This window comes from Ochotona curzoniae, unplaced genomic scaffold (assembly GCF_017591425.1).
Source record: "Ochotona curzoniae isolate NIBS_2020 unplaced genomic scaffold, NIBS_Ocur_1.0 contig_4105, whole genome shotgun sequence".
NCBI lineage: Eukaryota > Metazoa > Chordata > Mammalia > Lagomorpha > Ochotonidae > Ochotona > Ochotona curzoniae.
The window spans coordinates 6,694,109-6,709,233 of NW_024466129.1; the positions used below are offsets into that span (position 1 = coordinate 6,694,109).

Genomic DNA, 15,125 nt, shown 5'->3' on the forward strand with positions numbered 1-15,125 from the left:
GTTGTTTGAGTTTTGCCTGTTTTCTGGTCTATGCCTTAAGAATGAATTTCTTTTGTTACAAAAAAGAATTGCTTATAATAGATGAGCATTTAAATTAGGTATCAGGATCCATTACGACTATTGGTATTCTGAAGTTTTTCTTCTGAATTTAGTACTATTTTTAGAAACCATTGGAAGTTAAGTGCAGACTCTGATTTTCCGAATGAGTTGACTCATTAACGCTCCTGTGATTGAAACTTTTTCCCGAGAGGAGCACAGTGTGAAGGTTGTGCTTTTGCACAGCTGATTGTTGTAGCGTGGTGAGTGGTAGAGCTCTCCCAGTGACCTCTGCCAGCAGGTGGGTTCTCTCACTGTTCTTCATGTGCTCACAGGTTTCTGACAAAGCGAGAGCAAAAACTCATGCAGCGGCGACAGCATGCAGAGGAACTCCTAGAGTGGAAGCGACGCTTAGATGCAGAAGAAGCAGAAATTCGTCAAATGGAAAAACAAGCTTTGGCTGCTTGGGACAAAGAATTAATAAAACCCAAAACTCCTAAGAAAGAGCTGGAGGGCCAGCGATCAGAACAGAAAGGTAATAAATACTAACACTTGAGCACTACAAGCTGAAGCGTAACAGAACAGAAAGACTTATTGCTATTATTGATTAAAGTGTAAGTGATTAAGGACGAGGAAGACAGTGCAGTTACAAATGCTGTGGAAGTTAGAATGGTCAGAAGATACAGTGACTAGACCTGAATAAGTGAGTGACTTGTCGCCGGAGGACAGTCAGGAGAGGCTGTAGCTGTTGTGCCCCGCCCCTGAAGAGGTTGCACCCAGCAGGGATCATCTTTTAACAGACTTCTGACTTTGTCACTATACTAGACTTGTTTTTTTTTATATATATTTATTTATTTTTATTTCAAAGGCAGATTATACAAAGAGGAGAATCAGAGAGAAAGATCTTCCATCTGCTGGTTCACTCTCCAGTTGGCTCCAAAGGCCAGAGCTGAGCCGTAACAAAACCATGAAACCTGGAACTTCTTTCCAGGTCTCCCTTGTGGGTGCAGGGGCCCAAGGGTTTGAGCCATCCTCTGCTACCTTCCCAGGTCATAAGCAGGATTGGAACTGGAGCAGCCAGAACATAACTGGTACTAATATGGGATGCTGACAATTGCATGTGGAGGATTAGCCCCAACACATTTCTAGGAAAAATAACCACCAACTGCAATTAATGACTTTACCAGGTAGCACAGCCTCTAAAGATGCAGTAATCAAAACAACATGATAATCTGTAGAGAGATAGGCAGACTGTTTAACAGCCCAGAAAATACAACTCTGTGGAAAGTGACTTGTATGTAAAATAGGCAGATGTGCAGAGCAGTGGGGAAAGGAGGAACTAACTGTCCATCAGGTGTGAGTGGGAGGAGGTCCCTGCCTGCCAGTGTGAAACACCTCCAGTCAAGGCAGGTGATTCGTAGTTCCATTTCCTTCTCTGCTTGATTTCTTATTTTTTAAATTTTGTTTTATTTTTAACTGACACATAAAATTATACATGACATGTAAGGATTTTATACATGTATGCACTGAATAATGCGTATTCAGGGTAAACCTACCTATTCCCTGAAAGTTAACATTTCTTTGTGGTGAAAAGTTTTTAAAATCTTTTGTTCCAGTTTTTAATTGAAAAAAATCTACGGTATAGTGTCATTATGCATATACAGTTTAAAAGTGTTGACTTTTTCCATTTTGATTTACATTGTATTATTCTTATATCATGTTTTTAAAAAAATGTCAATGATTATCCATGTTCTGTATAAGGATTCAAATATTGTCAGAGTGCTCTTGACATACCCCTGTCTTCAAGACAGAGGAGTGGCTATTAAAATTAACATGATAAAAATGTAAATGAGGACGTGGGAAGATTGAAGCCCTTGTACATTGCTGTTAGAAAGAAATATAATATCAGGTCCAGCATAATGGCCTAATGGCTAAAGTCCTTGCCGTGAGCACACCAGAATCCCATATGGGCACCAGTTTGTGTCCCAGCAGCCCCGCTTCCCATCCAGCTCCCTGCTTGTGACCTGGGAAAGCAGTCGAGGATGGCCCAAAGCCTTGGGACCCTGCAGCCATGTGCGAGACCCGGATGAAGCTCCAGGCTCCTGGCTTCAGATCGGCACAGCTCTGGCTATTTCAGCCACTTGGACAGAAGATCTTCCTCTCTGTATATCTGATTTAACAGTAAAAACAAAAAGCAAATCTTTAAAAAAGAGAAATATATCTATGGAAATAGTATGATAGTTTATCAATTTTTTCTTAAGGATTTATTTATTTGAATGTCAGAGTTAACAGAGATAGATCCTTCCATCCACAGGTCTACTTCACAAATGGCTGCAACAGGCAGAGTCAGGAGCAGCCACAGTCAGGAGCAAAGATCCCCCAGCCCCAAGCCCCATCAGGTCTCCCACAAGGCTGGCAGGGACCCAGGCCCTCAGGTCATCCTCTGCTGCCTTGCCCAGGTCATGGGTAAAGCCAGAGCTGTGCTGCTATAGCTTATTGGCTAATGTTTAATGAAGTTCTGGAAGTACAGCGGAACCAACTGGATCACCTCAGCATACTCTGGTTTGCTTCCGAGGTGTAAACTTTCCATCCTGTGTCCCTAAGAAGAGAGAACGTGCCTCTCCTGTTCCCAGGCTTCTTAATGAGCCTAGAAGGGGGATTGATTGCTTGATACCTTCCCAGGTCCCAGGAGAAGGGAAGGGGTCATTTGATTGAGAGGTAGGCAGATAGTATTGAATTGGATAGGGGAGATGGGACTTCCAACTTGTGAACCTAAATTAGCTACCTTCCGTTCCCATCTTCCCCCACCCCTCAGAAAGTTATGACCCTTAATTTTAAGGATTGCTGAAGCATGTAGCTTTAGCTTATCTGCAACTTGTTCCTGCTGATTAGGGTTGTCGGCTTTGCCCACTAGGGGTTTGGAACTCTGTCTCATGGATGCCCGTGACTCTGTACCCTGCATGGTCCTCACTGTTCTGAAAGATTGTTAGTCCCTCTGAGAGATATTGGAAAGAGACAAAGTACAAATGGAGTGTTCTTTATGAAAGGAACATTATATTTTATTATTTCCCAAATACTCAGTGTTGAGAGATTGCCTCTGTGCAGAACATTTGAACATTCTATCATTAGAGGCGATAGACTCCATTAATCACTGCGCAGGCTCCTTCTGTCACTATTCTAAGGCTTGTAGTTTATCCATGACTAAGGGTGTCTGAAGTGTAGGCTCAACTACCTAAAGCAATAGGTTTTCAAAAATTAGCTTCATGTCATGTACTGAGATCGTCTAATACATATTAGAACTTACTGAGGAGCTCTGTCAATAGCAGCTTCCAAAGAGGATCAAGAGTAGAGGTTGGCATGTCTACCTTCAAGTGTCACACCTTAATATGGTAAAAACCAAGGCTTTACTTCCTGCTGTTGGAAGAGGTGTCTGAAGTCTTCAACTGGTTCACTACAGTAGGAAGACTTATTTTCATATGTGCCTATGGATGTTCCTTTCCTTTGCCCTATAGTCTGCACAGGAGGTGACCCAACGTGCAATGTGGGCATTGAGGTCAGGATGCATGGCCTCTGAAATCAATGATCCTGAGGTGTCCGAAGTCTACAAGGCATGAAAGTACAAAGTGGGGCCACTTGCCAATGAAAAAGGCCATCCCTACGCTTGAGAGCAGCTGTTAGGACAAGGGATCCTGGAAGGCGCAGGTGGCTAGTTAGTTTTAAAGACATGGTAGGGGCACAGGCAGCAGTACCTGGCTCTAGCCCTTATCCAACTAGATCACCTGGTGGGGCCAGATGCCAACCCTGGCCCACATGCCTCATGCCCTAAGCCCTCACCCGGTGGAGCTGGGCAATCCAAGAAGCCAGGTGAGCATACCAGCCATTTGGGCTCTGGCCTCAGGCTACTGAGTTGTTTTTTGTTTGTTTGTTTGTTTTTTAAGCTAAGATAAAGACTTTATTTAAAGAGAGAATTTTAATTTAGTTATTTGAGTTACAAAAAAGAGATCTTCCACCTGTTTATTCACTTCCCAATGCCATCATTGCCTGGAGCTGGGTTGGTCCTTAGCCAGGAGCTTTCTCCATGTCTCCCATGTGGGTGAGGGTCCCAAGACACCTGGATCAGCTTCCGCTTCCTTCCTGGATGCACTAGCAGGGAGGTGGATCAGAAGAAAAGCAGTGCCCCACCCCCAGGTAGTGGCTTCACTCAGTATGCCACCATGCCAGCCCCTCAAAATTTTGTTTTAAATTATGTGATGCAATAGTGTCACTTGTGAGTATGTATGAAAAAGAATTGAGAGGAAAATCTCAGAAAAATCTCTGTACACCCATGTTTACAGCAGCATTATTCACAATAGCCAAATGGTACAAGCAGCTTGAGTGTCCACCCAGAGGTGAAAAAGCAAGCAAAGTGTGGTCAGTACATACCACGGAATGTTACTCAGCAGTAAAAAGGTAGGAAATTCTGACACATGATACAGTGTGGTTGAAACTTGATGACACACTGCCAAATGAAACAGGCCACTTACAAAGAACAAACACAGAATGCCTCCCACTTAGATGAGGAACCCAGGTTAGTCATCTGCAGGGCGAACAAGTGGAGTGGTGTTGGGTGCAGGCGTGGGGTGGAGAGTGCAGGAGATTGTTGAATGGTTGTAGAGATGCAGTTGGGGAAGATGGAGATGTTCTATGCTAAGGCCACTACTTCGGTAAATTGCAAAGATAGTCGATTTTCTATTGTGTCTCTTTTACCACAGTTTTTAAAAATTAATTTTTGTGCTCACTTTGGCCAAACATTTAATACTTTTGCCAATGCTTTTCTTAGCAGATGTTTCTGTGGAAGATTTTACCTTTTTTCCTCTTACACCTTTTTAAAAGTAGTAAAAAACTAGTGTTAAAAAACAAAACAAAACCTCTAGATAGTATAAAAGGATATACTAAATTTTCACTTAGCAAATTTCCACGCTTTAAAGGCAAATGAGTGGCAGTCCTGGATGGCTGTGTGGGTGTGTGTGCCTTGGTAGACTTCTAGTGAAGTAGTAAATGCAAGTTATAATAGCTCTGCATCCTCACACTTGGATTAACAGTGACTGTCATTGCTGATTCCATGGAATAGATAGCTCCTTCTCAGCTGGCATCAGGCAAAATGCTTAATTAAAGTATGTCTACATGTGACTGGTGATAATATACTTGAAACAAACACAAATGAGTAAAATTATAATTTTCCCACTAACCGGAATTGCATGTTTTTTCCTGTTTTCGTCGATTCTTTCTAGCATCAGTGAGTGAAGAAGAATCTCCAGGACCTTCTTACTCTCATCAACACAGTGAAAGTTCTATTCCGGAAGAACTAGGCAGCCTTGCTGTTGGCTTTGCGCCGTCCGAGTCTGCGGTGCAGGAGCAGCCGGGGAGTCCAGATCGTAGCATACTCACCGAAGAAATGGTTTTTTCACAGGAACTAGAATCTTCTACCTCTCCTAGTAAACAGGTAAATCCGTGTATGATCCTGTATTATGAGCATCTTTGGGGGGTGGAATCTAAAAGGTAATTATTGTTCTTCCTTTAAAAAAAAATTAAGACAGAGGTCTTAATTGGCTGCTTCACTTCCCAGACGGCCTCACCAGCGCTGGGCCAGGCCAAGCCCGGAGTCGGGTGTGAGGACAGAGCCCAAACTCCTGAGCCATGTCCCATGGCTTTCCCAGGTGCACTAGCAGGGAGCTAGAACAAAAATGGAGCAGCTAGAACTTGAACCGGTGCCCAGAAAGGATGCTGGCAGCATATTTGATGGCTTAACCCGCTATACCATAACACTAGCCTCAAATCATTTTTCACTTCTGCTTAATGTCAGAGTAAAAATTTTGGTATTGTTTTAACAGTCTGTTATGGACAGTCTTCTTATATGGCTATTTTTCCTCCTTGCCCCTTCCATAAAAGAAGTATATATACATTTGGTAATTTTTTAAAAGATGCATTTATTAATTTATTTTTAAAGATTTATTTTTATTGGAAAGACAGATATACAGAGAGGAGAAGAGACAGAGAGAAATATCTTCCGTCTGATGATTCACTCCCCAAGTGACCACAGCAGCCGGTGCTGTGCCAATCCGGAGCCAGGAGCTCTTCCGGGTCTCCCACGCAGGTGCAGGATCCCAAGGCTTTGGGCCGTCCTTGACTGCTTTTCCAGGCCACAAGCAGGGAGCTGGATGGGAAGCAGGGCCACTGGGATTAGAACCAGCACCTATATTGGATCCTGGCGTGTGCAAGGCGAGGACTTTAACCACTATGCTATCACACCAGGCCCAAAAGATGCATTTATTTTACTTGGAAGTCAGTTACACAGATCTTCCTTCCACTGGTTCACTCCCCAAATGGCTCCTAAAGCCAGAGTTAGGCTGGTCTGAAGCTGGGAATCAGGAGCTTCTTTTGGGTCTCCCACATGGATGCAAGGGCCCAAAGCCTTGGGCCATCTTCCGCTGCTTTCGCAGGCCATTATTGGAACATTGGATTAAAAATGGAGCAGTAAGGACACAGAAACCAGTGCCCAGTTGGGATGCTGGAACTAGCGGTAGAGGAATAGCTTGCTATGCCACTGCACCGGTCCTGTATTTAGTATTTTTAGGGACAAATAAATGTCACTGACCTGCTGGCCTCTTTTAAAAGCATCCTCTTTTACAACTTTTCTTTCTTAAAAAAAGATTGTGATTTACAAACATTTTTCACTTTTATGTTATCTAAATCTGTGCAAGTATTAATTAAATATGCTAGTATTGCCGTTTAAATAAAGTTCTTCACTGTGTCACAAAGTGGTTCTCATTTGGTTTTATGTGTGTTTAGTCACCTCCCAAAAGCTGCTCCTCCGTGTCCAAGCAGGATTCCAGCAAAGGCAGCCCTAGGACTGGAGGACAGTCTCGTGTGCCTGCCAGGTCCCCGCAGCACTGTGCCAGCTGGTCGGATGAGTCCTTGTCCATGACACAGTCAGGTAAGGCCTGCTGGGGCGTCCTCTGTAGTCTGGCCTCAGCTCCCCTTCAGCAAACTCTGCTGATTATGTGCTACTATACTGTTCACCTTTGGTCCATTCATAAAGACTTTGTTCTTGCCAAGGTGAATTTTTTGCTTTTCATGGATAATTAGACAAATTGCTGTAGTTTCATATGTTAGTGGACATCATCCCTCAAACATTTGTTGAATCTTTTTTTTTCTATGTGAGTTCCTGTTTAGATGTTTCCATAGTACTTTGTATTTCAGCTTGTCATATTCAGCAGCACAAATTGTAAGCAGACTTTGCTGAGCAAGTCCTGCCTACTAAACTACAAGCTTTGCAGAGGAGGATCTGTGTTTTCCAGCAGTTGTAGCATCAAGACCTAGCAGGCACTTTGCATGGAGTCATAGGTGTGTTAAATGTTTCTGGGATGAGGCAATGACAGTAAGCTGGTAGAACAGGATGGGCAGGTCCTAGAAAGGAGAAGAAGTAGAGAAGTAATAAACTGCAAATGACAATGGAGAGTGTTGTCCATTTTCTCATAAAATCTCCCTTACAATAAAACTGGGTAGAGTTCACAGATTATGAAAGAATGAACTTCTGTGCTAAAAGGCTTGTTGGAGTTTGTTGGCCTTGAGTAGCATGCCTAACATATGTTTGCTTTATGTAGGTTTAAGGGTAGAATTAGTACTGGGTTGAATATTGCCATACTAATTATATTGACTGGTTATGTTGAGCTTCCACTATTGCTTCATGAGCTCGTTTTTTAGGTTACTTTTGATAGTAGGCATTTAATAAAGAAAGCGAAAAACAGAATTTGGAGGAGTTGGGGGGACTGTGATCCTGGATACTGTACTGGCCTCCTTTGCTTTCCATATTTTAGACATCAGTAAATCATGGCATTTTCTCAGTCCTGTATTTATAGGTGCCCTTTATTCTTTGGACTGCAAAATAGAAGCATATAAATCTTGGGCTAAAAACTGTATATACTTTTGGGCCCAGCTCAGTAGGCTAGTGGCTAAAGTCCTTGCCTTGCACCCACTGGAATCCCATGTGGACACCATTTTGTATCCCAGCAGCCCTGCTTCCCAGCCAGCTCCCTGCTGTGGCCTGGGAAAGCAGTCAAGGATGACCCAAAGCCTTGGGACCCTGCACCTGTGTGGAGACCCAGGGGAAGCTCTGAGCTCCTGCCTGGCTTCAGATCAGCTCAGCTCCAGCCATTATGGCCCCTGAAATCAGTGGGTTCTGTGGTTCAGAAACTAAAGAAAGCATAAAGCTGATACCCGGTTGTTATCCCCTCATTGAGGTTGAAAGCAGAAATATATGGCTTAACGGACACGGCAGCATAAAGAATGTCGATGTGTTAGTATTATTACTACCATTACTTAAAATTATTTTCTTGTTTTGCAGATAAAAAATGTGTACTTTTCATGTACTAAAATAAACATAGAATGCTAAATTGAGCCAATTGGTGTACATTTGCTCACTTAGTTGTCATTTTTTTTAACACTTAGAAAGTCTTTGTGACTTTCAGTAACACACTGCATTGTTGTTATTGGATTTCTTTTGCTCTTGCTTGGTCGGCATCTTCCCACAGCCTGCAGCCTCGGCCCAGCCCCGTGGTCCTGCCGCCTGCTCCCACTGGAGCAGCTGTAGTTGGCTCCACATGGGACTGAGGCCGTGTGCTGTTTGTCTTTCTGTGTCTGATCCAGTCATCTCTCAGATGACAGGATTTTCTCATTTTTGGAGTCTAAATAGTATTTCGTTGTGTATATTTGGCACATTTTGTTTATCCATTCATGTGTTGATTACCATTTAATTTCATTCCAAATCTACATTTTTTTTTGAGCTTTTACAATATGCCAGACTACATGCTTTTCATACCTTAACTTTTTTTTATCTGTAAAACAGTTTTACAAGTCAGGTCATGGTCAAGCACATAAGTAGTGCTCTAGGATTGAAAGATAGCCTTTGTATGATTTCATTTTATAAGAATATTGATTAAGAAATAGTAAACTGCCTGTGGTAAGGGCCCAGTATGACATCACTACCTGTCTCAGACGATCTTCACTTGCCTAGTGTACGTGAGTGTCATAGAAATGGCAGAAACTCAGATTTCTTTATCTGTAATCTGGATGTGTGGATCCCACTATTAAAGACAAGACTATTCTTTATGCATTCAGATTTCGTAACTAGTTCTTACACAATTGAATCTGAAATCCCTGGGGAAAACCCCTTGTTTTGTGATGTAATAGAATGTGCATGAGTCTTCAGATGTGTATGCAATGGTACTTCTGTGTGAGGTTCGTGTCTACTCAATATCATTATGTGGAAATGATGCCATTGTGTGGTTCAGAGGGAGGTGCCGAGAGCAGTCATCTTTGTGCTGTGTAATTTCCATGTGTAGTGAAATAAGCAGTGTCTTTAGATGATGTCTTTGTTTTCATGGCATGGTGTGACACATTATAATGAGTGGATGTCGTGTGTGTGTGTGTGTGTGTGTGTGTGTGTGTGAACTGTTGGGGGGGGAAAGAAAATAGAATTACCTTCATTCCACTGTTTTAACTATTTTAAGAGCTTTCAAAGAAAGATTACAGCAGAATATAACTATATGTGGAATTAAGGCATCAGCTTTATAAATCAGTTTGAAATGGTGAAATTCCAGTTTAATTCTTTTATTTTTATTTTTATTAGTATTTTTTAAATTGCTTAACATTTTTTATGATACAGTTCCATATCCCATTTTTTTAAAGATTTACTTATTTTTTATTGCAAAGTCAGATATACAGAAATGAGGAGAGAAAGAGAAGAAGATCTTCTATCCAATGATTCACTCCCCAAGCAGCCACAATGGCTGGAGCTGTGCCAATCTGGAGCCAGGAGCCAGGAGCTCTTCTGGGTCTCCCGCATGGGTGCAGGGTCCCAAGGCTTTGGGCCATCCTTGACTGCTTTCCCGGGCCACAAGCAGGGAGCTGGCTGGGAAGCGGGGCTACTGGGATTAGAACTGGCACCCTTATGGGAGGACTTTAGCTGCTTGGATACCGTGCTGGGACCTCCCATTTGATTTTAATGTAACCTAAAAACTGTTGAGGCATAATTAGTTCAGGAAAGGGATATTATTTATGATTATCTTATCAAACTAGGCACTTTGAGACTTCTTTCAAATAGAACAATTAGAAAGTGAAAATGAATAGAAATAAACCAGACAACTAGTAGAGGATTCATGGGAAGGAGAGGAGCATTTGGCTAATGAGTTTGTTCAGAAGCTCAGATTTTTTAATTTTAAAAGTTAGGTTGACTTTAAATGAAGTGTTATATTACACTGTTTTTCATTGGTTCCTGAGTTAACTTTTTATTCGTAAGTTAAAATTAAATAAAGTATTTTGTATCTTTTTTAGAAACTACCTCTGACCAGAGTGACATCGAAGGTCGGATCAGAGCTCTGAAAGATGAGCTGCGCAAGAGGAAATCGGTTGTGGACCAGCTGAAGAAGGAGCAGAGGAAAAGACAGAAGGAGAGACTGAAAGCCCAGGAGGCCAGTCTGATCAAGCAGCTCGAGGTCAGACCCAAGAAGGGGATTCTCCAAAGCTCGCGTGTCTGAGCCCAAGACGCTTGTAGCATCCTACATACATAGTCACGGGCTAGGCTTTTCCAGGATCAGTGCAGAGCCACGTTTCAGCCTAATTCATCAAAAAAGGTCTAGGGTTGTTTAAGCAAACTCTTAGAACATTAAATACCAAGTTTAGATGTTACATTGTAGTAAAGCAAGTGTTAAAATCTTATAAGGCCCTTTTCCTAGATAAAAAGATTAGATCTACAAAAGAAAGATTAATATTCATTCCCTCTTATGCAAAGAACCATTAGAAATCTATGTAACCCTAAGTGTTAGAATTATTATTTTCCTTTTGTGGAAGGATAGAACTTCATGCCACAAAGCTTCCTAGCATAACTCTTTATTGTTCAGATGGTTCCAAATGGTTACTTGAATGGATTTCTCTCCCTAGCTTTACACACCCTTCCTGAATCTGTCCCCTGCAGAAAACCTGATTTTGAAGTCTGCCCATTGTGTTTTTCCCTATCCACTCAGTCACCAGTTTCCAGTTCTTCTTTATGTAATTCTTGCTTGTCCAGTTCCTTTCCTACTGCCATCAAGTTGGCGGAGGCCCTTATGACCTCTTGCCTCTTTTTTTTTTTTTAAAAGATTTATTTTTATTATTTTTTATTGGAAAGGTGGATATACAGAGAGGAGAGACAGAGAGGAAGGTCTTCCGTCCGATGATTCACTCCCCAAGTGAGCCGCAACGGGCCGATACTATGCCGATCCGAAGCCAGGAGCCTCTTCCGGGTCTCCCACGCGGGTGCAGGTTCCCAAAGCTTTGGGCTGTCCTCGACTGCTTTCCCAGGCCACAGGCAGGGAGCTGGAAGGGAAGCGGGGCTGCCGGGATTGGAACCAGCGCCCATATATGGGATCCCGGGCGTGCAAGGCGAGGACCTTTAACCACTTGCGCCACCGCGCCGGGCCCGACCTCTTGCCTCTTAAATGTCCGGCCTGTGCTGTTTTTGTGCTGGCCAGTCAGCCTGCTGTTCCTGACACACTGCATTTGTTACAAAGCTGGTTTGGCTCACCTGCTCACGGCAGGAGTCCCTTCTGATGGTAGCATCAGGCGGTCAGTCAGCTCTCACTGAATGCTTCCGGTAATGTGACATCTTAGGTTTTCAAGGCAGCTGATTTCATTAGTTGACTATAAGTGTTTTCTGAGTTAGAAAGCTCTTTGAATTTAGCCAGAACTTCTGACCTTTTAATTTGCATCTGTTGGTCCTGATTATTAATACCAAGCACATGCTCTGGTTTTAACTTGCTCATCAAATATCCATATTGTGTTTCTGTGCCAGAAAGCCACCTAAGTAAATGTTTTCATTTAATTCTCACAACATCAAAGTGAGGGTAGTTGTCACCACTTTAGTCAGGAGACTGTTTCGGAGACAGTAATGATTGGTCCAGGGTCAAAGAATTGCTAAGTGGTAAAACTAGGATTCTAACCTGTAATTCCCAATTTTGGCCGTTACCATTGTTCTGCCTTCCACATAAAAAATAACTCTGGAAGGATTAAACATTTATACAGGTATGTAATTTCAAGATGGAATAGGGCTTTTAAATTACCCAGATATTTACAAGTAGGAAAAGGGATTAAGGCATGATAACTTTACTGGGGAATTCATGCCACAGAAGTGGGAAATGAAGTTTAAAAGTAAAAACCACATCATGGACCTTAGCTATCAGACCGGAAGATTTGGACTTGATCCTGTAGGTCAAGTAATACGGAACCAATTAGATAGAGAAGTAGTGGAATAAAAGTAGGAGCTTTGTGAAGAAATATTCGTTAACTGCTGTGTTAGTCAGGCAAGAGATCTGCAAGCAGTGCACGGGCTCTGTCTCTGCAGTGTATTAAATGGTTAAAGTAAATACGAGAGAAGATGAAAGCAGAGTGAAGGTGAGGGAGAGGGTGGGGCTCCAGCATTCCCACAGCTGGAAATCTGCTTTGAGCTCCCCTGCAGCAGCAGTAAGACAGCTGCAAAATGCTAACACCGTATGAGCTCAGCCACAGCTCATTTACAGCTGTCTAGTCTCCCATCTTTACTCTTGTTTACATTTCTCTGAACTGTAAGTTGTGCTGCACCGATCTGTGTACAGTTTTACAATTTTTGATATTTTAACTTTTTATAATAGATTCATGAGCATGTGTGTTAATAAGATGTGCTATTATCTACATGTTTTATACATCCAAAGCATAACTATTTTTTCTTAATTTCTTGATATTTCTAGTTAAAATTATTCTGTTTTTCCAATTGTCAGAAATCTCCAAAAAAAATCTGAAGCCTGCTCCATTTATTACATATAGCAGTTCATATTAAAAACAAATCTGTGGTATTTTATTTGATTGCACATTTAATGAATGAACTGCACCTTCAGGTTAGGTGTAGCAGTTCTCACATATACCTAGCTACCTAGCATTTCCAGTGATTTAATGCCAATAGTGAATTTGTCAACATGTTGAGAATTCAGGAAAAACTAGCATTGGTGAGGAGAGTCCTGAAGCTGGACTCGAGTCCTGATTTTAGGGATCTGTGGTAATTAATGAACATCCCTTTATTCTGTAAATGTTTGACAGCCAAGCTTGTGCCAGACATTGTGAATAGACACTAAGCATGCAGTGTTGAACCAAACAGCTGTAGTATCACATAGAGCAGTGAAGGGAAGATTTTAGCTCTGCAAAGGAAAGAGGTTATAGTACACAGGCAGCTGCTGTTAGCTTTTCTACAAATTGTGATTGTCTGTAGAATGATTAACCTGGAAACTTGTAATTATGAGCTGTCATACTCCCTACCACTGCCTTTTGTCCTCAAGAACTTAGTACCTCCCTGGATCCTATTCCCTTAAGACAAATGACTAAATTACTGTGCACTAAAATGAAAGTTATAGTATGCCCTTTAGAGAATAGTAATGTAAATAAGATTTCTAAGGTGACCATGTATGAATTTTTTTTCATAATACTTATTGGGCCCAGGCGGTAGCCTAGAGGCTGAAGTGCTTGCCTTGCATGCAGTGGGATCCCACATGGGCGCCGATTCTCATCCCAGTGGCTCCACTTCCTTTCCAGCTCCCTGCTTGTGGCCTGGGAAAGCAGTTGAGGACAGTCCAAAGCCTCAGTGGCCTGCACCCATTTGAGAGACCCGAAAGTGGTTCCTATATCTTGGATTTGAATCAGCTCAACTCCAGCCATTGCGGCTGCTTGGGGAGTGACTCAGAGAATGGAAGATCTTCCTGTCTGTCTCTCTCCCTCTCTGTGTATCTGACTTTCCAATAAAAATAAATAAACCTCTTTTTTTTTTTTAAGTGAATAAGTCTTATTATAGACTAGGGCTCTTTTTTTTTAAAAAATTGTTTAACTTGAAAGATTTACAGAGAGAAGTGGGGAGAGATACAGAGAGAGCAAGCTTCCATCTGCTAGTTCACTCCCCAGATGGCCACTGTGGTCAAAGCTGGACCCCAAGGGCTTCCTCCCAGGTCTTCCACATTGTGTTCAGGGACCTAAAGACTTGGGCCAGCCTATGCCGCTTTCCCAGCAGGGAGCTGGGTTGGAAGTGGAGCAGCCAGGACATGAACCTAGGCCCATATGGGATGCTGGTACCATAGGTGTGGAGGACTAGTGTTCAATGCCAGTGCACCAGCATATGAATGATTGCTTTATACATAATAAATGCCCATGGGCTGAGACTATAATCTCCTAAATGATAGTAAGATAGTAATTCTATTTCTTACCCACGGACAGTTTTGAGGTTTCATAAGAAAATATAGAGGTTTATGTTGCAGCTTCTTTAGTGTCTGCATATTTTACCTTAAAATATACTATCTGATCATTTACAAAGTTCTTAAACGCTCTGCCTTAATGACTCTCCTGGTTTCTCTGAATGTAGTCGTATGATGAGTTTATTAAGAAAACTGAAGCTGAGCTTAGCCGAGATTTGGAAACCTCCCCGACAGCCAAGCCTCAGATTAAAACGCTGTCTTCAGCTTCTGAGAAGCCGCGGATCAAGCCCCTGTCGCTGCACAGGTACTCCTTTCTTCTGGCCTCTCTGCATCTGCTGTGTCTGGAAGAGGAATATGGAAAGATTTTTAGAAATTATTTTTAAGTAAACATGAAATTACAGAAGTAAAAATACTATTGTTTTTACTAAAATAAAAATATTATAAATGACAAATTCAAGAGAAAGTCACTTTTGCTCATTACTTTTTCTACATCAGGTCTGAAACAACAAAGAGTTGGAAGTCACTTACAGAATCGGAACGTTCCCGAGGGTCCCTGGAGTCTATTGCTGAACATACTGGCATGTATCCAGAATAAATAATTATAGGTTAAGGATTTGTGCAAAGGCCTACAAAATTTAGTGTTTTAATTGAATTAGGAAAAAGGAAAAGCCTCCATCTGCTGGTTCACTCTCCAGATAACCACAGTGGCCAAGCTGAAACCAGGAGCCTATGGATCTCCCCAGGGCGTGTCAGCGGCCCAGGTGCTTGGGCCGTGCTGTTCTGCTGGCCCAGGCCATTGGCAGAGAG

The 15,125-nt window shown here is 42.2% G+C and overlaps 1 protein-coding gene across 6 annotated transcripts in view; it reads left to right on the forward strand.

Annotated features, from left to right (window-relative positions):
* Positions 1 to 15,125, forward strand: part of CEP350 (centrosomal protein 350) — a 136,732-nt gene that overhangs the window by 105,056 nt on the left and 16,551 nt on the right. For all 6 annotated transcript variants that reach the window (XM_040984339.1, XM_040984342.1, XM_040984343.1 and 3 more), the window contains 6 exons: positions 372 to 571; positions 5,307 to 5,518; positions 6,865 to 7,009; positions 10,408 to 10,568; positions 14,486 to 14,622; positions 14,814 to 14,896. In XM_040984339.1, the coding sequence (XP_040840273.1) occupies positions 372 to 571; positions 5,307 to 5,518; positions 6,865 to 7,009; positions 10,408 to 10,568; positions 14,486 to 14,622; positions 14,814 to 14,896 (938 nt within the window). The remainder of the gene's footprint in view (positions 1 to 371; positions 572 to 5,306; positions 5,519 to 6,864; positions 7,010 to 10,407; positions 10,569 to 14,485; positions 14,623 to 14,813; positions 14,897 to 15,125) is intronic.